Source organism: Pseudorca crassidens, chromosome 19 (assembly GCF_039906515.1).
Source record: "Pseudorca crassidens isolate mPseCra1 chromosome 19, mPseCra1.hap1, whole genome shotgun sequence".
NCBI classification, from domain to species: domain Eukaryota; kingdom Metazoa; phylum Chordata; class Mammalia; order Artiodactyla; family Delphinidae; genus Pseudorca; species Pseudorca crassidens.
Genome location: NC_090314.1, coordinates 15,450,421 through 15,474,777, shown reverse-complemented (window position 1 = coordinate 15,474,777; position 24,357 = coordinate 15,450,421). Strand labels below are relative to the sequence as shown.

Sequence of the window (24,357 nt, the reverse complement as noted above, 5' to 3'; positions counted from 1 at the left end):
AAAGAGTCATGTGGTTATTACCTCCCACCCCAGTCCCCTACAATGCTTCAGAAATCTCTTCCTACATATAAGTCGGAAAACAATCAAACACACCCACGAAAAACCACATTCCTGGCCTGCCAAGATCTTCCCAGGAGGGTAAGGCTTCCCATGCATTTCGGCCGACAAACCAGTATCAGTGCTGCCTTGGCCATCCCTCTCCCTCTCCTCTCCCTCACCTGTGGAAGGTTAGCTATAGGGTGACCAGCTGTTCTGGTTTGCCTGGGATTTGTCCCAATGTTAGCACCCAAAGTCGCATGTCACCAGAAACCCCTCAGTCCTGGGCAAACTGGGATGGCTGCTCATTCCTAATTGCACATCACCGAGTCCTGGTTGAACCTAACACATCTTGAAAATCCAAAGTCTAGCTCTCCTCATTTCAAACTCCAGGGCAGAATGAGAAAAAGAAGGTTCATTTCTCCGTCACCATCATTTGTCAAACATCTACCGTGGTTCATATCCCTGCTTTGATGGGTGCTAACGATCCTGAAGAGCTTTCGTTTTTGTCTGCACAGGACGCAGCTCAAATAGCCAAACTGCAGTCAGAGCCAGGGCTTGCCAAATCCATAGGCCCTGGGCTGTACAAGACTTGGCTCCCTTTTCCAGAAGACGGCCTTAACCAGGGACTCTGGAACAGGGAATGCCCTGTGGATGCTAAGCTGTACTCTAGAAGGAGTGAGCTGCATAGAAGAACAAAGAAAAGCTTTACAGTTACGCTCAAGAGGTGGAGCGGCAAGAGGCAAGAGGCAAGAAGCGAAGAGAGCTGTGAGAGCGAGCCACATCCTGGAATCTTCCCAGAGGAGTCACTGCGCATGAGCCAGATCTGCTAGGGAGGGGCCTCAGACCCAAGCAATGTGTTTCTCCTGGAGACTGGGAGCCTTTGGGAGATGGCAGAGAAGAGGGCATTCAAGGGACAGGGCACTGAAGGTGATGCTGGGGGAGAAAGTGCGACAGAGGTGTGGGGACTCCTTGACTGGCTCCAGGTGGAAGGAGGCTGCCCTGGTTTATTTACTGTAATCACTGCACTAGGAAAAGGCAATGAAATGAAACATCTTGTTTTCAAGAGTGTCCTGGGAACCAGGCGGAACACAGCTCCATTAATCATACGACGGCACATAATCAACACACATGTACTGCACAAGTAACTCGCCTCACAGGCTTTGCCCAGGAAGAAGAACATGTTTGGGAAGCATCACCGGAGGGACACGAGTTTTCTAAAGCCTCTCCCTGCACAGACACCGACAACCAGGCTCATTCACAAAGCTCCATCTTTTGGCCCGGCTGAGCTTGGCTGTCAGAAATGTTTAAATATGGAAAAAAATAAACAGTTGCAACACATTTTAGTGCAGAGATCTGCCTGAGCCCCTTTGTGATGTAATGGGAAACGCAGCATTCAGGCTACCAGCTGTAGAATAAACAGAACTTCGAGGGTTAAAAGGAACTGAACTTTCCACGACCCCATCTGCAGAGAAGAAAATAATAAGAGGAATGATGCACTGCCCCACAGCTCTGATAGTTTATCCTCCGGTCCCGGCTGCAGAGACAAGCACCGGATGTGATAGGGCTGCTCAGGGCCGCCTCCGAGGTTAGCGCTGCCCATGGGAGACGCACAGGGAGGCTCTTCCAGCTCCCCGCTTCCTCCCCCAGTGCCCTGCTGGCCACTTGAGCCCACTGCCTGAGTCTGCTCCCACAGCGCTGGTGAGCTCTGGCCAACAGGCACTGCTCCGCTGCAGAGCAGCAATTTGGAAAATAAACAGGAAAGACGACAGTGAGAAGGAAGAAGGTGAAAAGTCTCCCAGCTGAATTCTTGGCTTGGGGGCCTCGGTTGGTGCTGTGCAGGTCAAGGCTGCTTCAGGACGTAGATGGGGGTGGGGGGTGAGGGCAGCAGCATCTCCAGCCGGGGAGAGGCAGCAGAAAATTACCCACGGCTGCCACAATGGGAGGCCCCACATCCCTCTCTCATCCTCCCACCCCTACCATCTTGGATCCAAGACGAAGGAATATGTGGTACCATGTGGTTCTCATTACCATGCTCCCTGTCCCCTAAGGCTCAGATAAACCAAAACTGACTCCTCCCAGCGGCTGCTGGCCACTACTAGGGACCCCTGCCCACATCTGCCTTTTGCCCATTACCACCCACCTTGTGCCAAAACCTTAAGACTCACTGCAAAAATGAAGCGGATGAGTGTTCCTGCCCTAGTATTGATTTGTAAGATAGCAGCTGATGCCAAAAGACATAGGAAGTATCCTGAGTTCCCAACTCAGAAATGTAAAGTGGCCCAAGGGCCAAGCTAGACTGAGCAGAACCAAGGGAATACACAAAATGCTCCGATGAAGGGTCGTTTCTGCCCTGATCCCGTCAGACTGGTGTGTGATTCTGAGCGGCCACTTTCTTCTGGTATTGCAGTGGGACGGCCCCCGATCACTTCACATATCATCAGTTCTCTCCTCTCTCACTGAGCACCACGAACATGAACACAGCTGACTGGACACCCAGGGACCATACGGTGACCCCCACAGAGGGTGGGGCAGAGGGGAGTGTCAGGAAACTAATACTAAAAGGAAGAGGTACTCTGAAAAACTAGGTGAGATGTCTGAACTCAGAAGTTAAGATATTTGCAGAAGTATGAGGCGATTCCTGGAAGCTGGGCAACATCACCTCAGCTTACCCCGATCAGGCCTCTGGGCTGAGAGGTCAGTTCCATGGGTGAACACAGGGTTTCCTGTCTGAGAAGGGGAAAAGTTCGCCTTTTCCTGCTCTAGTCCTCACCCCAGCTGGGAGTGCCTTCCAACCTTCACCCCAATCTAGTCCTTGGATTCTAAGGATTCAAGGTTGGCCTGGGCCAAGGAGCCCAAAGTCGAATTCTGGTGGCCGAGAGGAACTTTAAACAGCTCCCAATCTTCTAGAAATGCCTGGGAAATGACTCCCCAAGAGTTTTCAGACATTCTCAAGCCACTTTGGTTCTAAATGGACCCTCTAGGGTGCTATAGGCTTGGGCAAGTCCCTCTGGCTTGTTGTGGTCCCAACTCATACTTTGGGAAAGCTCCCAGAGTCCAAAAAAATCCCACCAAACAGACACAAGGCAGCCAGAGAACATGAAACTGCATCCAATGAGTCTGTTCATGGCTCTCAGAATGGTGGCAAGGGAGCCTCTCATGCAGCTGTGATGTGACTAGTGGGCAGGGATCAGCAGTGGTAGGGTGACCCGGTGGCCCAACCCCACAGAACACACCACACACCAGGAAAGCAGACCTCTGGCTGGAGTCTGAACACCAGGTCCTAGCTTGGGACAGACCAGCAGTGGCTAGTTATAGGTATGCACTCAGGACCAAGGCTCACCCACTTCCCCACAGACATGCATTCACTTACTCCACCAGGAAAGGAAAAAAATAAGAGTTAATTTACTTTTTATTGCCTCAGAATTCCAAGGTTTAATGTAGCTGTCAGTTTGAGTGCAGTGCAGCTGCCGGCCGATACAATGCAGCCCAGGCCAGCCCAGGTGACTAGGGAAACACATTTCACAGAAATGCACCAATATACACACTGTTGGCTGGTTGTTTGAGGGGATATTGACTTGGGGAATCAGATTAAACCTTCAGGCTGGGGTTAGTTCTGCAAACAGCATTAGAAAAGCAGCTTCAGTCCAAGGAACTGAGAAGTCCTGATCTCAGGTGGACCAGTGGGTTTCTGTGTTTCTACCATTTTGGAGTTTTCTCATACAATCTGTTACTTAACTATGTCATGCTCGGAAAGATTAAGGTGTGAGATATGCGAGGCAAGTTATACCACAACACCTATCTCTTTCCTAGAACTCAGAAAGAAAGGCAGATCTGCCAGCTTTATAGGGAAGAGGTCAAGAATGAACTTTTCTGCAAACTCCATCCGAGGACGGGACTGAAGGAGGAAGACAGTTTGGAGCATGGAGTACTAAGGCCCGACCAGGGCTCAGGCCATCCTTCTGGCAAGTCTAAGGAGGACTAGGCCTCACACACCCCTTCGTATTTTTACTGGGGGAACAGGCTGACTGGTGATTAATATCAAGTACAATGACCCCATGTTACAAGCCTGCAGGGGCCTGTGGAGGTGGCCATTTCCTGTGTAATACCAGCTTGTTTAAACACTAACATTCAAACTCCACAGCTGCAGAACAAACCCGGAAAGAGGTGAGTGAGAAGAAGCCCTGCATTGTGTTTTGGAGCTACGGAAGATCAGAGAAGTAGTACAGATGGGAAACGAGTTGGGTCTTTTGGTTTCTGGAGTGAGACGCTCTGGAAATACAGCTAAGATGGCATAGAAACTAGGCACAAAGAAACTGAAAAAGAGAAAGTCCATGAACTATAAACACAAAAGGGGAAAGGCAAAAGGCCACAGCAAGAGAAATATTCTTAAGATATGTAATATCCTCTTTTTAAAACCTGTTTGCCTATGGACCATCATATTATAGCCCACAACTCTTCACGTGGGGTTCAATGGCCAACATGAGACCACTGTTGCCCTGGAGGACTTCCCACCCAACTGGACAAAACTGCAGGAAGTGAGCAGGTAATAACAGAAATGGACCTGAATCCAACAAGTCTGGCAGAGTCGAAAGAATAGTACCTGGGTTTGAAATAGCGTAGTAAGCTCCTTGGAAAGCCAGGACGTCATGCCAACTCTGTTCTCAGTAGGCCGAGGATCTGGTTCTGGTATCGGGGCTAGGCAGCTCAGCAGAATGGGGCAGAGACTGGGGGAGGGCAGGAGGAGAACTATGCAGCTCCCTCTGAGATTTAGGAACTACAGTGTATTCTCCAGATGCCACCATGGTATAAACCGGAGACAAAGTTATCAGGGATCACTATTCTAGGAGCTAAGACATGGGCAGCAAGATACCATCCTCCAAGAATAGTAGCTGCTTATTAGGTGACGGCTAAAAAATACAAGACTCAGTTAAAGAAGATCCTTTCTGCCTTCCTAATTTACACAAACAAGTCAACTTGGGCCCTTGGAAGAGTGCCCAACCTAAATTAATTCTGCCCAATAGGGCAAAATCAATCTGCAGCTCAGTCACCCTGCACTACTCGAAGAACACAAACTTCATGTTCTAAGCAGTGCAGCTGGAGCCCTATGGCCAACAACAGGTCACGGTAACCTTATTCCAGGATTTCTCAAGTACCTCTAACTGTGCCTCCCTCAACCTCTCTCTAGGTCAGTGCCTATTTGACTTCAGTTCTCCCAAGCTACACTCAGATGTATAGCCTCTGTCGCATCACTGTGGTGTGTTAAACCCATCAGCACTGTGTGTTTGGGAAAGAGCAGCCCCCAGGGGACCTTGACATCGCCACGGCATGAGTGGAGCCCTCGGCGGCCTCCCTGGTGCGGATTCTCACGGTTCCTGCCTCTCTAAATTTTTAGCTGTAACCACTCCAACACGTCTTCTCAGTTTAGCACACACTGGACCCAAATAACCTCAGCCCAGAGCTGGAAAGTACTCTCCCTGGGGTCAGCGGCTGTACCCTGCTGGGGTCAGACTGGAGCCTTGGGCCAACACCCCTTCCTCTCACAAGAAGTCCTGTGGGAGGAGTGGGGAGGGGACAGCGGCTCCTGCCGTGGGAGAGATCACGTGTGCCCCACACTCAGCACTTGGAGGAAGAGGAACCCCCTGGTGCCAGGCTATAGTGCTGACGCCCCAACCCGGAGCCAGGGAGACTGGGTGGGGAGCCAGGGTAGCAAAGGGGCTTCCCACAGTCACCACCACTTCCTTCAGGGAAGTGCTGATGGACTATTACTTAGTGACCTCCCAAAATGCCCTTCTGGGAAGACGTATTAAGCGTCCTTGAAGGGGTGCCGATTAGACTTGGGATTAGTTCTTATTTCAGAACTGCCCGATGAGGGCGAGTGAATGAGCTGCTTTTTAACTCAAGAATTTCTGTCTCGTCTACAGGGTCAACACGTGTAGGCTCCCTGCGGAAATGAGCTTACTGCATCCTCCCTCCATATCCCCATGTCTCCCTGTGTGACGGCACCTCAGAGGGCTCCCTACGAGCCCTTTCCAGCATGCTCTGTAGACTATACAAGACAAGCCATGGAAAAGCAGCAAGTCCAGGAATTTCTGGAGTTTTTTTTTTTTTTTAACAGTGCTCCAATCCAACAGTGTGATAAATGCATCCGAGCTACAATTAGGAAGATATATAGCATCAGAATGCGAAGGTCTGGGCAGCCTGGTGAAACGCGGGCTCTCCAGAGCCCCAGCTATGTTTCCCATTATGTAACCCTGGTCATGGGCAGACAGCCAGACTCCAAATGAAAAAGAGACTCTGGCTTGGCACCGGTTCTATTTTCCTATCCTCATTCGGGGTCAGCGCAGTGTCATACAGCTGCAGAGAAAGCTCTGGGGATTAAACCTGGGAAAGCCTCCAAGACCAGGACCTGGGTTCAAGTACCAGCTGAAAGCAATAAACCAACTGCCACAGCTGGGCTAGGTTTGGATGTTCTCAAAGTCCCCTGACTCTTTCACTTACTGAGAACTAGAGATCAAGATGAGGGAAGATTTGGCTTCAGCAGAGACTATGCAATGAGGTAGGTTGTCCCACTGCCCCAGCCTTGCCAAAGGTCCTGGGGTGCAAGGGGGCTATGCTTAGGCTCGTGGAAGCCTGTTGCTCTGCTCCTCTCCACCACCTGACATTCACAGCTTGCCTCATGCTCACTTGGTAAAGCGGGGAGTAGCTGCCCCTCCCCTCTAACAAGAGGCCTGGCACAGAAACTGTGCTCCCCACTCCACCCCCACCCCCATAAGTACACGGCCCCTCCAAACACTGTGGTCTGTTCTAACCAGACCAAAGCACTCTACACTGCCTTTTACAGTGGCTCGAGGCACCTTTCCACACCCTGCTACAATCCTCTGCACCAAAATCTCCTGGGATACAAAGCCATCCTATTACGACTCCTAACAGATACAAATGGGAAGTCAACGTACTTCCGTGCTGACTCCAGCACACACACCTACTAAGTGCCACTGCTGTGGGAAGGCACAAACAGCCCTGAAATCCTGCCCTTGTCACTCTGCAGTGTCAGTGAAGTTCTGTCATCATCATTCTAAGTGGTCCATATGTGCCTAAGTGGCTACTGCCTAGGAAAAGTAAACTTGACCAGAAAGAAGAGGAATACGGGCAAAGGGGAGAGAACCAAGGAGACTACTGATGCGCTTTAGAATGCCCTTGAAAAAGTGGAGGTGCTTCGAAATGACTAACTGTGCAAGGAGAGATGGTAACACAATGAAAGACAGAAAGAGAATGAAGGGAGCAAGATTAAACAAGGGTCCAAATGTGTCAAGGAGACAATTTGGGAGTAGGGAATTTCTGGAGGAGAAGCCAACTACAATGTAGGCTATCTGGTCACCTTATCGTAGGATCAGTGAGGAATCTGTCTTTGCAGAGAACAAATGCAGGCGAAGACCAATGAAAACATGCAAAGGAGAGGCGTTAAGTGGAAGCCATTTCCTTCCTACTCTCTTGAGAGCGTTCCTAAACCCTCCAAAATGAAGAGCAGCACAAGGACCTTAAGAGTGTCAGAGGGATGACTGTTCTGACATCTACAGAACTGTCTGGAGTATGTTATTCCCTATGGCCTTAAAAGAAAAGGCTCCACAGTATGGAAGATCAGTGGGTATAAGATGTCACTTTGAAACCTACAGAAGAACCACCTACCGTACCTTGCCAATCTCTCAACCACAGCATTCACTCGGTGAGTGTTAGGCAGTTACGTGAGAAACTAGAAAGAAGGGAGGTAAATTCTTATTCCACTTTCCACTGCTTGGATCTGAAGGCTATGAGGTGGGATGACCCTCAGTGGTGGGCAGACCAGGTTTGTTCTGTCCAACAGTGGCACCAGCCCTCAAACCACCATGCCTTGTGGTCAGGCCCCAGGATGGCAGAGCCCCCCCTTTATACTTAAACTTGCATTCCAGAGACAACCAGCCGCTGATCCTGATTGCAAAGGGAGGCAGTGCAGGAGGGGACTCCATTTTCTACCACACTGACTTCTCTAGCCTAAACTGGACTCATCAAAAAGTAAGTTACAGCTACAGGAACTTGTTTACTAAGCAATCAGATTCAACATATCATTTGGTCAGATTTGCTATCCTTGTGCAGAAAAGTCTGAAAAGACTAAGCAAATTTGATTCGAGTGTCCCAACCCCCTCTGCCTTTCTGTAGCCTTGGAGGTGAAGCCCAGCTGGGGACGGATGTAACTTGGACCACGTGCCCAGCTGCAGATTGAGCCCTTGCCCAAAGATGGGCAGCAGCTCGCATGAGCCAGCAATGGGCCATTTGCTCCAGCATCCACAGAGAAAACAGATTCAGCACCTCAAGCAAATGAAGCCCAGCACTTCCTGTGTGAGGTTTCCATTTCCTCAGCCAAACAAAAGCCAAAGGGAGCAGGAGAGGGAGGAGGGATAAAGGGAGACAGGTCGCAGAAGAGAGTTAGCAGGCCTGATGGCCAGGATATGGGCAAACAGGGGCTGGGTGGACCATATCTAAGGTTGTGAGGTGGGGTGACCCAGAAGGCCCAAGCTCCAGGGACAGATGGTCTGCCTCCCCACCCCCCGAGAGGAAGGGAGGAACACTCCGTGACCCCTGCACATGCTCAGAAGCAGTGGCTTCAGATACTTGGAGAGCAGAGCCCTTCCTTGTCAGTTTCTTTCCAAAACTGCAAATTGCCTAGTCGGCATCTTAGATTAAGGGTCTGAAAACTCTGAGGCTGTACATGTTAACTCTTCAGTGAACTCTGCTGGCAAACAGCTGCCCCCTAGCCAGCAGATTGGTCTGTTCCTTTGTGTGTCCACAGCTCCCCAGCTCAAGCTCAACCCTGGCTCACGCGGCCTCAGCCTGGAGTGCATTTTGAAACCTAGAAGCGTTCACAGGAAAGCTGCAAAGATTTGTTTGATGCTGTGAGCATCACTCACATGGGTACAGAGCTAGAGCTGCCTGGGGAGGGCAGGCTTAATGGTCAAGGGGTGCTTCCTGGGGTGAGGAGCAAGGAAGAAATGGGACGAAGGAAATGCAGGAAAGAGTCAGACTATATAGTCCACACAGAAGGGTCTAACTGCTGGCCAGAAATCTCTGCTGCAGTCTTCCCTCTGTGGGTCACCCATGAGTCTGGGAGACTCACATGGCTGGTCCCCAGCCCAGAGAAGCACCCCTCCCCACTCCCTAGAAATGCCACTGGCACCATCCTAGGTATCCATCCTCCAACGTCCAGTATTTTCCCCCTCCCAGGGAAGAGCACTGGAGAAGAATGATGAGATGCTGGGTGTGGATGCTTGTTCCCAAACACACATATATACACCCAACACAGAGCCTGAAGGAACCCTGAGTGCACTACACCTGCCAGAGACAATACAGCAGATGGGGGAGGGAGGAATGGAGGGAGGGGAGAAAGGGAGAAGGAAAAGCTAAACAGAGAGAAAGAGAGACAGACACCAAGGGAGAGACAGATAGGAAGAGAGAAAGAGTAAGAGAGAGGGAGGGAGAGAGATGGACGGTCAACAGAGTTGACCAGAAACAGGCACCTATGTGCACACACATTGGGACACTCTTACGCAAACACAAACACACACACAGTGACCCTAACGTACAGAAGAACAAGACACATAGGAACATGGATATAGATGAGGAGCTGGCAAACATTGTCTATAATGGGATAGAGAGTAAATAGTTCTGGCTCTGCAGACCATACGGTCTCTGTCACAACTACTCACCTCCACGGCTGCAGTGTGAAAGCAGCCATAGACAAGTGTAAGCAAACAAGCACGGCTGGGTTCCAGCACAACTTCACGGACACTGAAACGGGACTTCCATACACTTTTCACAAGTCATGAAGTCTTACTCTTTTTATTTTATTTTTTCAACCATTTAAAAATGTAAACCATTCTGAGCTCATGGGCCACAGCTTGCTGACCCCTGAAACAGATACACAGACAGCAGAGAGAGACAAACAGAGTCAAGCAAAGAGGCAGGCAGGGACAAGCCAAGACAAGCTGAGACAGGCAGGAGGGACAGGCAGAGGCAGGCAGGGAGACACAGGCGAGGCAGCCCCTGTATCCACATATACAGAAATCCCCTGCCCCAACAGAGAGACCTAGACTGACACACAGAGACATACTCACAGACAAATATGGACACGGACACAGGCAGTCCTGGGCACAGACATTCAGGAACATATACAAACACTCCCACAGGACACAGCCACACGCAGAGAGACATGGACAGGACCGAAGCAGACATGGACTGACATGGCCCAAGAATCAGACATAGACATATATATGAACACACAGACATGGAGACAGACACACAGTGAAAGAGATTCCTCACGGGGACACAGGAACCCTGTAAAGAGATCCACACACCAGGATAGACAGAGACGCAGACACAGATATGGACACAGCACATGGACCCACATACATAGACAGACATGGAAAGGCACATCAAAAGAGCCTTCGATAGGGCTTCCCTGGTGGCGCAGTGGTTGAGAGTCCGCCTGCCGATGCAGGGGGACACGGGTTCGTGCCCCGGTCTGGGAAGATCCCACATGCCGCGGAGCGGCTGGGCCCGTGAGCCATGGCTGCTGAGCCTGCGCGTCTGGAGCCTGTGCTCCGCAACGGGAGAGGCCACAGCAGTGAGAGGCCCGCATACCGCAAAAAAAAAAAAAGAGCCTTCAATAGACAAATCGCCGGGGACGGACACACACACACACACACACACACACACACACACACACACTCACACTCACACTCAGACACAAACAACCAGACACACATAGACAACCAGACCCAAACAGGCACGCACAGATCTACAACTCACACATCGCTACAAACACAAGAAATAGCCCTACCTGGCTGCACAGCAACGTGAATGTACCATGCCACTGACTGTATGCTTAAAAATGGTTAAGATGGCAAACTTTGCCACATATATATATTTTACCACATGTCATATGGACAAACAAAAAGATCTACAGAGAAACACCCAGCAGACACACATACTCCCCAGACCAACACATCCCACATCAACACAAAGAGACAGGGAGAGGGGGCGGGATGTGCTGCGGGGACAGGGACGAAGTGAGTGGGAGAGAGGGGTGCATGCTCTCACCATTCCCCACATACTACAACGTCGTGAGAGGAAGGCAAGGAGACAGAGTGCGCAGGACAGCACGAGAAGCAGCAAGAGCCTGAGAGATGCACAGAGATAGACTAAAACGGAGAGAAAGAAACAAAGTCTCTCACACACACTGACTGACACCCACCCAGACTCAGCAGGCAGCTGCCGAGACAGTGAGTATGAACAGTTCGCAGTAAAAATTAGCAAGATCGAGGGGAAGGAACGAAACAGAGCAAGCTATGGTGTGAGAGAAAGAGAGACTGAGAGGAGGAGCAACAGGCTGGAGAACAGGCAGAAACAACCCAATACGTCAGAGGACGAGGAGGGCGTCAGGGAAGGGGAAACCCCAAGTTCAAATGAAGAGGGAAGACAGACACAAGCGGGCTGGGGGATGGGGGCTGTGGGCACACGGGTGGGCAAGGCTGACTCACTGTGAGGGCAGATCCAGGGATGTGGGCGGAGGATTCCAGGTGTCTGGATAGCCGAGCATCCAGTCCGACCAGACTTTCACACTGGGGAGCAGTTCCTTCAGGTCGGGGACGAAGGAAGACACCTTGATGTCATCTTGATCCTCCTCCTCCTCAGGAGAGGACAGCTGAGCTGCAGAGGCAAAGGGTGAGAACTGGGCCTAGGCCTGCTGCGGCCCCCGAGTGAGGCCTGGGGCACTGGGTCGGCAGCAAGCTCTTAGGGAAGGGAGGCCAAGTCCACAGGAGAGCTGGGCCCAGAGGCGAAGAGCAAGTGCCAGCAACTGAGAGGATTCCGCAAAGCAGGACAGAGAGAGAACCAGGGCACCGGGTCCGCCCTGCAGACAGCTGTCTCTGCTCCACCTGTGGCCTGGCTGTAGCTGCTACCCTGGCCTCCAGCCCCTGCCCCCACCCACTCTTAGCCTCCCTCCAGCACAGTCCTGAGATGGCACCAGGGTTCATGCCCAAACTGTACGACCTGAATTTGATGGTGAGGATGTATCAGAGAAACCCAAATTTTAGGGCGTTCTACAAAGTAAATCTCCTCTACACTTCAAAAATGTTAAGACCATGAAGGACAAAGGAAGACAGAAAAACCATTCCAGATTGCAGGAGACTAAAGAGACATGACATCTAAATGCAAAGTGGGATCTTGGAATGGATCCTAGACCAGAAAGAAACTTTTTTCTTCAAATTCTTTTTGGGACAACTGGTACAAACTCAATAAGGCCTGTAGATTCAATAATAGTACTGTATCAATGCTGGCTTCCTGATTGTGATAAGAGTACTGTGATATAAGAGAATGTCCTCATGACTAGGAAATACACAGTCAAGTATTTGGGGAGAAAAAGTTACCATGTCCGTAACTTACAATCAAATGGTTCATAAAAAAAAAAATAACAGGGACTTCCCTGGTGGCACAGTGGTTAAGATTCCACCTGCCAATGCAGGGGACACGGGTTCGAGCCCTGGTCCAGGAAGATCCCACATGCCGCGGAGCAACTAAGCCTGTGTGCCACAACTACTGAGCCAGCCCTCCAGAGTCCATGAGCCACGACTACTGAGCCGGCCCTCCAGAGCCCGTGAGCCACAACTACTGAGCCTGCATGCTGCAACTACTAAAGCCCACACACCTAGAGCCCGTGCTCTGCAACAAGAAGCCCGTGCACCACAACAAAGAGTAGCCCCCGTTCGCCACAACTAGAGAAAGCCCACGCACAGCAACAAAGATCCAACACAGCCAAAAATAAAATTAAATAAATAAATTTTAAAAATAAATAACAATAACCATTAGGTATAGGTGTGTGTGTGGAAAGAGAGAGAACTTAAAGCAAATATGGTAAAATGTTATCAATTAGGGAATCTGGGTGAAGGGTATGTAAGAGAGCTGTTAGTATTATTCTTGCAACTCTTCTATAAATTTGAAATTGTTTCCAAATAGTTACCCCTACCATCCCTCCAAAAAACAGGCAGTCCCGGAGGCTAGAGGCATTCACAAAAGCTGATGCGGGGTTCAAGACGGCAGAGTAGAAGGACGTGCACTCACTCCCTCTGGCAAGAGCACCGGAATCACAACTAACTGCTGAACAATCATCAACAGGAAGACACTGGAACTCACCAAAAAAGATACCCCACATCCAAAGACAAAGGAGAAGCCGAAATGAGATGGTAGGAGGGGCACAATCACAATAAAATCAAATCCCATAACGGCTGGGCGGGTGACTCACAAACTGGAGAACACTTATACCACAGAAGTCCACCCACTGGAGTGAAGGTTCTGAGCCCCACGTCAGGCTTCCCAACCTGGGGGTCTGGCAACAGGAGAAGGAATTCCTAGAGAATGAGATTTTGAAGGCTAGCGGGACGTGATTGCAGGACTTCAACAGGACTGGGGGAAACAGAGACTCCACTCTTGGAGGGCACCCACAAAGTAGTGTGTGCATAGGGACCCAGGGGAAGGAGCAGTGACCCCATAGGAGACTGAACCAGACCTACCTGCCTGTGTTGGAGGATCTCCTGCAGAGGCGGGGGTGGAGGGGGTGGCTCACCGTGGGGACAAGGACACTGGCAGCAGAAGTTCTTCTGGGAAGTACTCTTTGGTTGAGCCCTCCCAGAGTCCGCCATTAGCCCACCAAAGAGCCGTTAGGCTCCAGTGCTGGGTAGCCTCAGGCCAAACAACCAACAGGGAGGGAACCCAGCCCCACCCATCAGCAGACAAGCGGATTAAAGTTTTACTGAGCTCTGCCCACCAGAGCAACAGACAGCTCTACCCACCACCAGTGCCCCCCATCAGGAAGCTTGCACAAGCCTCTTAGATAGCCTCATCCAACAGAGGGCAGACAGCAGAAGCAAGAACTACAATCCTGCAGCCTGTGGAAAACCACATTCATAGAAAGATAGACAAGATGAAAAGGCAGAGGGCTATGTACCAGATGAAGGAACAAGATAAAACCCCAGAAAAACAACTACATGAAGTGGAGATAGGCAACCTTCCAGAAAAAGAATAATGACAGTGAAGATGATCCAGGACCTCAGAAAAAGAATGGAGGCAAAGATCAAGAAGATGCAAGAAATGAAGACCTAGAAGAATTAAAGAACAAACAAACAGAGATGAACAATACGATAACTGAAATGAAAAATACACCAGAAGGCATCAATAGCAGAATAACTGAGGCAGAAGAACGGATAAGTGACCTGGAAGACAGAATGGTGGAATTCACTGCCACAGAACAGAATAAAGAAAAAACAATGAAAAGAAATGAAGACAGCCTAAGAGACCTCTGGGACAACATTAAATGCAACAACATTCACATCATAGGGGTCCCAGAAGGAGAAGAGGGAGAGAAAGGACCCAAGAAAATATTTGAAGAGATTATAGTCGAAAACTTCACTAACATGGGAAAGGAAATAGCCACCCAAGTCCAGGAAGCGCAGAGTACCAGGCAGGATAAACCGAGGAGAAACACGCCGAGACACATAGTAATCAAATTGACAAAAAATAAAGACAAAGAAAAATTATTGAAAGCAACAAGGGAAAAACGACAAATAACACACAAGGGAACTCCCATAAGGTTAACAGCTGATTTCTCAGCAGAAACTCTACAAGCCAGAAGGGAGTGGCATGATATATTTAAAGTGATGAAAGGGAAGAACCTACAACCAACATTACTCTACCTGGCAAGGATCTCATTCAAATTCAATGGAGAAATCAAAAGCTTTACAGACAAGCAAAAGCTAAGAGAATTCAGCACCACCAACCCAGCTCTACAACAAATGCTAAAGGAACTTCTCTAAGTGGGAGACACAAGAGAAGGAAAGGACCTACAAAAACAAATGCATAACAATTAAGAAAATGGTAACAGGAACATACATATTGATAATTACCTCAAACGTGAATGGATTAAATGCTCCAACCGAAAGACACAGGCTCGCTGAATGGACACAAAAACAAGACCCATATATATGCTGTCTACAAGAGGCCCACTTCACACCTAGGGACATGTACAGACTGAAAGTGAGGGGATGGAAAAAGATACTCCGTGCAAATGGAAATCAAAAGGAAGCTGAAGTAGCAAGACTCGTATCAGATAAAATAGACTTTAAAATAAAGAATGTTACAAGAGACAAGAAGGACACTACATAATGATCAAGGGATCAATCCAAGAAGAAGATATAACAATTATAAAAATACATGCACCTAACATAGGAGCACCTCAATACATAAGGCAGCTGCTAACAGCTATAAAAGAGGAAATCAACACTAACACAATAACAGTGGGAGACTTTAACACCTCACTTACACCAATGGACAGATCATCTAGACAGAAAATTAATAAGGGAACACAAGTTTTAAATGACACAATAAACTAGATAGATTTAATAGATATTTATAGGACATTCCATCCAAAAACAGCAGATTACACTTTCTTCTCAAGTGCACACAGAACATTCTCCAGGATAGATCACATCTTGGGTCATAAATCAAGCCTCGGTAAATTTAAGAAAACTGAAATCGTATCAAGTATCTTTTCCGACCACAATGCTATCAGGTTAAAAATCAATTACAGGGAAAAAAACATAAAAAACACAAACACATGGAGGCTAAACAATACGTTACTAAATAACCAAGAGATCACTGAAAAAATCAGAGGAAATCAAAAAATACCTAGAGACAAATGACAACAAAAACATGACGATCCAAAACCTATGGGATGCAGCAAAAGCAGTTCTAAGAGGGAAGTTTATACCAATACAAGCCTACCTCAAGAAACAAGAAAAATCTCAAATGAACCATCTAACCTTACATCTAAAGGAACTGGAGAAAGAAGAACAAACAAAACCCGAAGTTAGTAGAAGGAAAGAAATCATAAAGATCAGAACAGAGATAAATGAAATAGAAACAAAGAAAACAATAGCAGACATCAATAAAACTAAAAGCTGGTACTTTGAGAAGATAAACAAAATTGACAAACCTTCAGCCACACTCATCAAGAAAAAGAGGGAGAGGACTCAAATCAATAAAATTAGAAATGAAAAAGGAGAAGTTACAACAGACACCACAGAAATACAAAGCATCATAAGAGACTACTACAAGCAACACTATGCCAGTGAAATGGACAACCTGGAAGAAATGGACAAATTCTTAGAAAAGTATAAAGTTCCAAGACTGAACCAGGAAGAAATAGAAAATATGAACAGACCAATCACAAGTAATGAAATTGAAACTGTGATTAAAAATCTTCCAACAAACAAAAGTCCAGGACTAGATGGCTTCACAGGTGAATTCCATCAAACATTTAGAGAAGAGCTAACACAGATATTTCTCAAACTCTTCCAAAAAATTGCAGAGCAAGGAACACTCCCAAACTCATTCTACGAGGCCACCATCACCCTGATACCAAAACCAGACAAAGATACTATAAAAATAGAAAATTACAGATCACTGATGAATATAGGTGCAAAAATCCTCAACAAAATACTAGCAAACAGAATCCAACAACACATTCAAAGGATCATACACCATGATCAAGTGGGATTTATCCCAGGGATGCAAGGATTCTTCAATATATGCAAAACAATCAGTGTGATACACCATATTAACAAATTGAAGAATAAAAACCATATGATCATCTCAATAGATGTAGAAAAAGCTTTTGACAAAATTCAATACCCATTTATGATAAAAACTCTCCAGAAGGTGGGCACAGAGGGAACCTACCTCAACATAATAAAGGCCATATACGACAAACCCACAGCAAACATCATCCTCTGTGGTGAAAAACTGAAAGCATTTCCTCTAAGATCAGGAACAAGACAAGGATGTCCACTCTCACCACTCTTATTCAACATAGTTTTGGAAGTCCTAGCCACAGCAATCAGAGAGGAAAAAGAAATAAAAGGAATACAAATTGGAAAAGAGTAGTGAAACTGTCACTGTTTGCAGATGACATGATACTATACATAGAAAATCCTAAAGATGCCACCAGAAAACTACTAGAGCTAATCAATGAATTTGGTAAGGTTGCAGGATATAAAATTAATGCACAGAAATCTCTTGCATTCCTATACACCAACAATGAAAGATCAGAAAGAGAAATTAAGGAAACAATCCCATTCACCATTGCAATAAAAAGAATAAAATACCTAGGAATAAACCTACCTGAGGAGGTAAAAGACCTGTACTCAGAAAACTATAAGACACTGATGAAAGAAATCAAAGATGACACAAACAGATGGAGAGATATACCATGTTCTTGGATTTTAAGAATCAATATTGTGAAAATGACTATGCTACCCAAAGCAATCTACAGATTCAATGCAATCCCTATCACACTACCAGTGGCATTTTTTACAGAACTAGAACAAGAAATCTTAAAATTTGTATGGAGACACAAAAGACCCCAAATAGCCAAAGCAGTCTTCAGGGAAAAAAACGGACCTGGAGGAATCAGACTGCCTGACTCCAGACTATACTACAAAGCTACAGTAATCAAGACAATATGGTACTGGCACAAAAACAGAAATATAGATCAATGGAACAGGATAGAAAGCCCAGAGATAAACCCACGCACCTATGGTCAACTAATCTATGACAAAGGAGACAAGGATATACAGTGGAGAAAAGACCGTTTCTTCAGTAAGTGGTGCTGGGAAAACTGGACAGCTCCATGTAAAAGAATGAAATTAGAACACTCCCTAACACCATACACAAAAATAAACTCAAAATGGATTAGAGACCTAAATGTAAGACCGGACAGTATAAAACTCTTCTTAGAGGAAAACACAGGAAGAACACTCTTGGACATAAATCACAGCAAGATCTTTTTTGATCCACCTCCTAGAGTAATGGAAATAAAAACAAAAATAAACAAATGGGACCTAATGAAACTTAAAAGCTTTTGCAAAGCAAAGGAAACTACAAACAAGACAAAAAGACAACACTCAGTATGGGAGAAAATATTTGCAAACGAATCAACGGACAAAGGATTAATCTCCAAAATATATAAACAGCTCATGCAGCTCAATATTAAAAAAACAAACAACCCAATCAAAAAATGGGCAGAAGACCTAAGTAGACATTTCTCCAAAGAAGACATACAGATGGCCAAGAAGCACATGAAAAGCTGCTCAACATCACTAATTATTACAGAAATGCAAATCAAAACTACAATGAGGTATCACCTCACACCAGTTAGAATGGGCATCATCATAAAATCTACAAACAACAAATGCTGGAGAGAATGTGGAGAAAAGGGAACCCTCTTGCATTGCTGGTGGGAATGTAAATTGATACAGCCACTATGGAGAACAGTATGGAGGTTCCTTAAAAAACTAAAAATAGGGCTTCCCTGGTGGCGCGGTGGTTGAGAGTCCGCCTGCCAATGCAGGGGACGCAGGTTCATGCCCCGGTCCGGGAAGATCCCACATGCCGCGGAGCGGCTGGGCCCGTGAGCCATGGCCGCTGAGCCTGCGCGTCCGGAGCTTGTGCTCTGCAACGGGAGAGGCCGCAGCGGTGAGAGGCCCGCGTACCGCAAAAAAAGCAAAAAAAAAAAACTAAAAATAGAAATTACCATATGACCCAGCAATCCCACTACTGGGCATATTCCCAGAGAAAACCATAATTCAAAAAGAACATGCGGGCTTCCCTGGTGGTGCAGTGGTTAAGAATCTGCCTGTCAATGCAAGGGACACGGGTTCGAGCCCTGGCCCGGGAAGATCCCACATGCTGCGGAGCAACTAAGCCTGTGCGCCACAACTACTGAGCCTGAGCTCTAGAGCCCACGTGCCACAACTACTGAGCCCACGTGCCACAACTACTGAAGCCTGCGCGCCTAGAGCCCATGCTCCGCAACAAGAGAAGCCACAACGAGGAGTCGGCGCACCACAACAAAGAGTAGCCCCCGCTCAGCGCAACTAGAGAAAGCCTGTGCACAGCAACGAAGATGCAACACAGCCAAAAGCCAAAAATAAAATAAATAATTTATACATATAAAAAAAAGAGACACATGCACCCCAGTGTTCATTGCAGCACTATTGACAATAGCCAGGACATGGAAGCAATCTAAATGCCCATCGACAGACGAATGGATAAAGAAGATGTGGTACATATATACAACGGAATATTACTGAGCCATAAAAAGGAACGAAATTGGGTCATTTGTAGAGACCTGGATGGATGTAGAGACTGTCATACAGAGTGAAGTCAGAAAGAGAAAAACAAATATCGTGTATTAACGCATATATGTGGAACCTAGAAAAATGGTACAGATGAACCAGTTTGCAGGGCAGAAATAGACACACAGATGTACAGAACAAACATATGGACACCAAGGGGGGGAAAGTGGAGGTGGGGGTGGTGGTGGTGGTGGGATGAATTGGGAGATTGGGATTGACATGTATACACTGATGTGTATAAAATGGATAACTAATAAGAACCTGCTGTATAAAAAAATTAGTTAGATTAAATTTAAAAATTAAAAAAAAAAAAGCTGATGTGGCAGGGGAACAACAGACGGGCCTCACCACTCATCAAAACTAATCCAGAAGCTGAAAGAAAGGTACGCCCTTCAGACCTACCTTACACGGCTCAGCAATCAGGCTTGGAATTCTAAGGGCAGCCTTAACGGATAAGGGGACACTGCTCAAAGGGCTAAAAGAACCCCTGCTCTGGTCCAGTGAGTCTACCGAGATGGCTGGTCCACAGTGGTTATAGCCCCCACCAGGTATCTGACAAACAGGGACATACAGATTGTCCCTGACAAACAGGGACATACAGATGTTTTGGTTTGGACATACAAACCAAAACATGGATTATGAACACCAAGGGAAACTCATTTTTCTTTCTTTTTTTTTTTTAAGTTGCAGGAACATGCAGTAGTTCAGAGGTACATTGAAAATCCTAACTAGTAAAGGTGAAAAGAGAGAGAGGAGGAAAGAGGGCTCCTCTCCTTTCTACAAGGAGGAAAGAGAGCCATAGAGGAAATGGGACTAGTTAGGTGGGCAAAAGGAAGCCTGCAGTAGAGGGAGAAGACGCAGAGAAAGCAGTGTGGCATTTTGAGCTTGTCTGGGCAGGACCCAGGAGCTGGGACGTCCACCAGTCAGGGCCCCTCATCTGCTTACCTTTGGCTGATTCCTTCAGTAAGTCGGTGCAGCGCTGCACCAGGAGAGAAAACATGGCCAGGCCCAGGGCTGCGGCTTGCTCCTGGATCACAGAGCGACACTCCTCCGAGAAGCAGTCTGAGCAGGAGCAAAGGGAAGTCCATCAGTATCCTGGGGGCCAAGGGCTCCTCTTCCCTACCTTACTAGGTGCAAGTCCTTGCTTGTATCACCGAGCTCCTTGCCCTTCATCTAAGACTGGTGTTCTAATATTCCCTCTCTCAAAGGGTAGTCGAAAGGCTAAATAAAGTAATGCACGTGAAGCACTTACCACGATGACCGGCCTGTGGGTAAGCACTCAATAAGGTATTATAAGACTCACTTGTGTAAATTCTGTCTCACATCACTTCCCCAGGATCAGTTACCCCAAGGTGAGCAGCCTGAGCCACACCTGCACGCTCTCTGCCTTTAGCTGCCTGCTGAGGACGCGAAGCAACAGCAACAAGAAGTCATATTTAATTAACTCAGTCTCTCTAATGTATACATAGCGGGAATACAATCACCAATTAAGATCAGAAAAATACACATTTAAAAGTTATCTTCTTGAATCACCAAGCTTTGGTTCCATCCTTACCTTCTCTCTGTTCCTCCTCCTCAGAGAACACACATGAAACAAATAACCTCTTTTCACCGCATGAGTTAACTTTATATAGGACAGTGCATGGCACATAATAAGCACTTCAACAGTGTTAGCTTTAATTTTCACAAGTTCTCTCCCCTAGGGCTAAGAAATAAATCTGGTTTCCAGTACTAGCACCCTATCCCCCTGACTCTCTCAGCCTGCCCAACTTCCCTCTGGCTGCAGGTCAGGGAAAGGAGCCACCTTGGTGGTGGCCAGGGCTATTCTTTAGCGGGAGCTACATACACACCTTCAAACCACTGCCTGTACCTGCCCCTTGTCCGTGGCCCTCCCTGACAGGCACATGATCCAGACTTGAGAGAAACAGGCGACAAACAGAAGGCAGCAGTCCAGCCTGCAGCCTCAGCGCAGGAGACACCCTATACGCACAGGAGACGGAATCGGGGGCCAGGCTCGCTTGCTTTGGCAGCAGCTCATCTGTTAATTCCTTCTGTCTGAATACAGGAGAACTCCCAGAATCTCCAGGTGTTAAAAGGATAATTAGCCACATGTTTGATCTCTGTTCCTGCTTGCATTTTAACCTCAGTAGCCAAGGGGGAGCCCTCCTGCCTCTCCCCTCATTGATACTCATCTTTCCAGTGGGGCCAAATTGAAGTCTTTACTCCAGGAGATGCTACACAACCACAGTTATTCCTAACCGTCTTGGCCACAGGAGCAAACATGACTGGAGTATGCAAAGCCAGCCCCAAACCACTTCAGAAAGCCCTGGGGGTGAGAAGGAACGGGCTGCTGTTCAGAAGGTCCCAACATATGAATAGCATCAGTGTAGCAACTCTTCCATAGTGGCTTTCCTACCATCTTTCCAGATGCCCAGTGGTCCCAAATGTCACCCTCTAACTTTCCAGGTCAACTGCGGCAGGCAGTAAGGAAGTGGTAACAAGCCATGTGATTAGAACAGATCACCAGTCTCATTCTTCTTCCGGTAAGGCCCTAACCCTGTGCTAGAGAGACAAAAAACAAGCATCTAAGAACAAAGCGCAGGGAGGATGGAAAGTAGGGAAGGGGAAGATGTGTAAGCCATCCCAAGGAAAAGTTGCCAACTTCTCTCCTCCACCCTTACTACAGGCAACAGGACTGTCTGTACCACCCCAGCTCAGCCCAGGCCCCTGCCAAGCACTGCCAGCAGCCTGCCTCTAATTAGCAACAAATCCCAGAATGGGAGAATAAGTCCATAACAGAGGGAACTAGGAGAGGAGGAGTAGAGGCCACATCCTGGTAGTTGACACACTGAGTACACATTAGTGTCCCCTCATCAACTGGGCATCTTAGGCCGAAGTTACCTGCACATAGAAGGCCCTCAGAAGGGATGGAGGGGGGTATCTTAGCTCCAAGGACTGGCAGAAGCCCAAGACTACAAGAAGACACGCTCATCAGCCTCGATAAGGATAAGATGGGGCAAAGGGAGATGACTTTCACCAAGACCATTTCTATTTTTATGATGAACATCAACCTCAGGTTAGACTCCTTCTCAGAGTGCACAGAGCTAGGGCTCAAGGGGGAGAACTAACCGCTTAAGAACAATGACACTGAGGCCTCTGGGGAGTCCAGGCTGGCTCCTTTTTAAAGCTGCTTGCAATAAGGTCTGGGGACCAGGTGGGGAAGCGACAACTGGAGCCTCTCCGCTGTGTCTGGAAGGGCTCAACTACCTCTCAGGGCAGCAGCTAAAAGGCAGCTTCATGACTGCTCTGCTCTTGGCCATGGTTATGTCACCTCAACCCTTCACCCACCCACCCCCACCCCTCCATCTCCCCAGGAAGGGCCTGACAGCACTCCCTGCTGTGTTCTGGTTTGACTGATGGGGAGGTACAAATCAGTAAGCTGTTCTGCTCTGATCAAGCAGGTGGTGATATCACAGCTATCTGGGGGTCAGAACGCCTGGGTCTCCGTCAACTCTTCATACAGAGCACTTTCTGGAAGGCCTGCCCTCCTCCAAGGCTCAGTGGTACCACAGGCACTGAGCACCTACAGTGTCCTCGACCCTGTGCTGAAGAACAAAGCTACAAATAAGACAGGATCCCTGCAATCTTAGGACCTTGCAAACGGTTTATTTACCCCCAGTAACCATGGCAACTCAGACCCAGTGCCTCCAGGGAGAAATGTATTAAGTGCTATGGTATCTTCAGGAGATGCTCTGTGCTTCACTTAGGCTTCTGTGGACTAAAAGCTGTAAGATGCCAGCCCTTGAGACGTACCCACGCTTATGCAAGTGGGTAGTAAAACAGCATCCAGATTCCCAGGTCCGCCCACTCTAAGGTTAGGAAACTGGTCCCGGTCTTACAGATGCCCGTATATATCCCTAGAGCGGGCTGGGCCAGGCCAACACGTGATGTGGGGTGGGGAAGGAAAAAGCATTGTTCGCCTTGGTATTTGCCTGGGTTCCTCTGGCTTTGTGTCAGGTAGCTGGAGCCTGACATGAACTGAGGAACTCATTAACATTGTGAAACAGCCTTTTCCCTTCTTTCCAAAAGCAGGCTTGCTCAAGGGTGTAGGGGGATGGTTCTGGCTAAGGAAGTCAGATGGAAATATTTCTTACCAAGAAAGTCACCTGAAGTCTGAACTTGGTTCTGCCCCTTCCCACATGCTCTCAGATGGGCAGGTGACCACATCTCCCACTATTCCTCTGGCCAAATACCTGCTCAAGCAGAAACACTCTTCCCGCTCCTATGTAACAGGGAGACCTTCTCATTTTTCTGAGAACATATTCATGGAAAACATAAACCAACTGTCGTCAAAGTTGTATGAAATCAGGAAATGGAGCGGCCGGGAGAAGGCTGCCATGTGGCCGGATGTTATGTATTTCTAATTAGTGCTATACATCTTTCAACAGCAAGTGTCCTTCTGCTGGGAAACACAACACACTGCCCTTGTTATTGTAACTGTCAGAGAAGTGCTTAAACAGATAATCTCCAGGAAAAGTGATAAACACGTCCCCTCTCCCACCAGTGTGTGCGCGACGGTGCTGCCAAAGCAAAGCTGTGCTTGACGGCTCCAGGATGGCAGAGCGTCCTCCTGCAGGAAATGGGAGCGAGGCAGGAGCGGGGAGAGGGAAGAGGACGGCAGGAGAGGCAGGCCCACCTGCCCGGACCCACCGAGTCCAGCCAAGGGACAGTGGTTCAGAACCACTGCTTCTGATCAACGCCTGGGTCACGGAGAGATCTGGAGGACACCAAATCAGTAGGGACGAGGTTTGCCGGGTCACAGAGAAACCTGGCAGCAATGGAACAAGCAGGGTTCGCCTGGTGCACACAGCCAACTTCCTAGCAAGAGAATGAGAAGAGTAATGAAGGGAAGACACAGGATGGATGACACATAAGTCTGCTACCCTGACAGCCGCAGAAGGCATCCAGAAGGCACTGGGGTCCAACTCGCCACTCCAGCACAGAGAACCAACCATTTGCTCAGCTGCTTCACTAATAGCCGGAG

General features: G+C 47.9%; 1 protein-coding gene across 7 annotated transcripts in view; it reads right to left on the bottom strand.

The window, feature by feature from the left end:
* Nucleotides 1-24,357, bottom strand: part of SMG6 (SMG6 nonsense mediated mRNA decay factor) — a 236,544-nt gene that overhangs the window by 117,574 nt on the left and 94,613 nt on the right. For 6 of the 7 annotated variants that reach the window (XR_010937526.1, XM_067715952.1, XM_067715953.1 and 3 more), the window contains 2 exons: nucleotides 20,259-20,375; nucleotides 11,607-11,775 (listed from right to left, as the gene is read on the bottom strand). Coding sequence is in view for 5 of the 7 variants with exons in the window: in XM_067715952.1 (XP_067572053.1) it covers nucleotides 11,607-11,775; nucleotides 20,259-20,375 (286 nt within the window). In the remaining 2 variants the exon portion in view is untranslated. Of the gene's footprint in view, nucleotides 1-218; nucleotides 768-11,606; nucleotides 11,776-20,258; nucleotides 20,376-24,357 lie in introns of those variants that run through there. The other variant, XM_067715957.1, reaches the window with a different exon arrangement.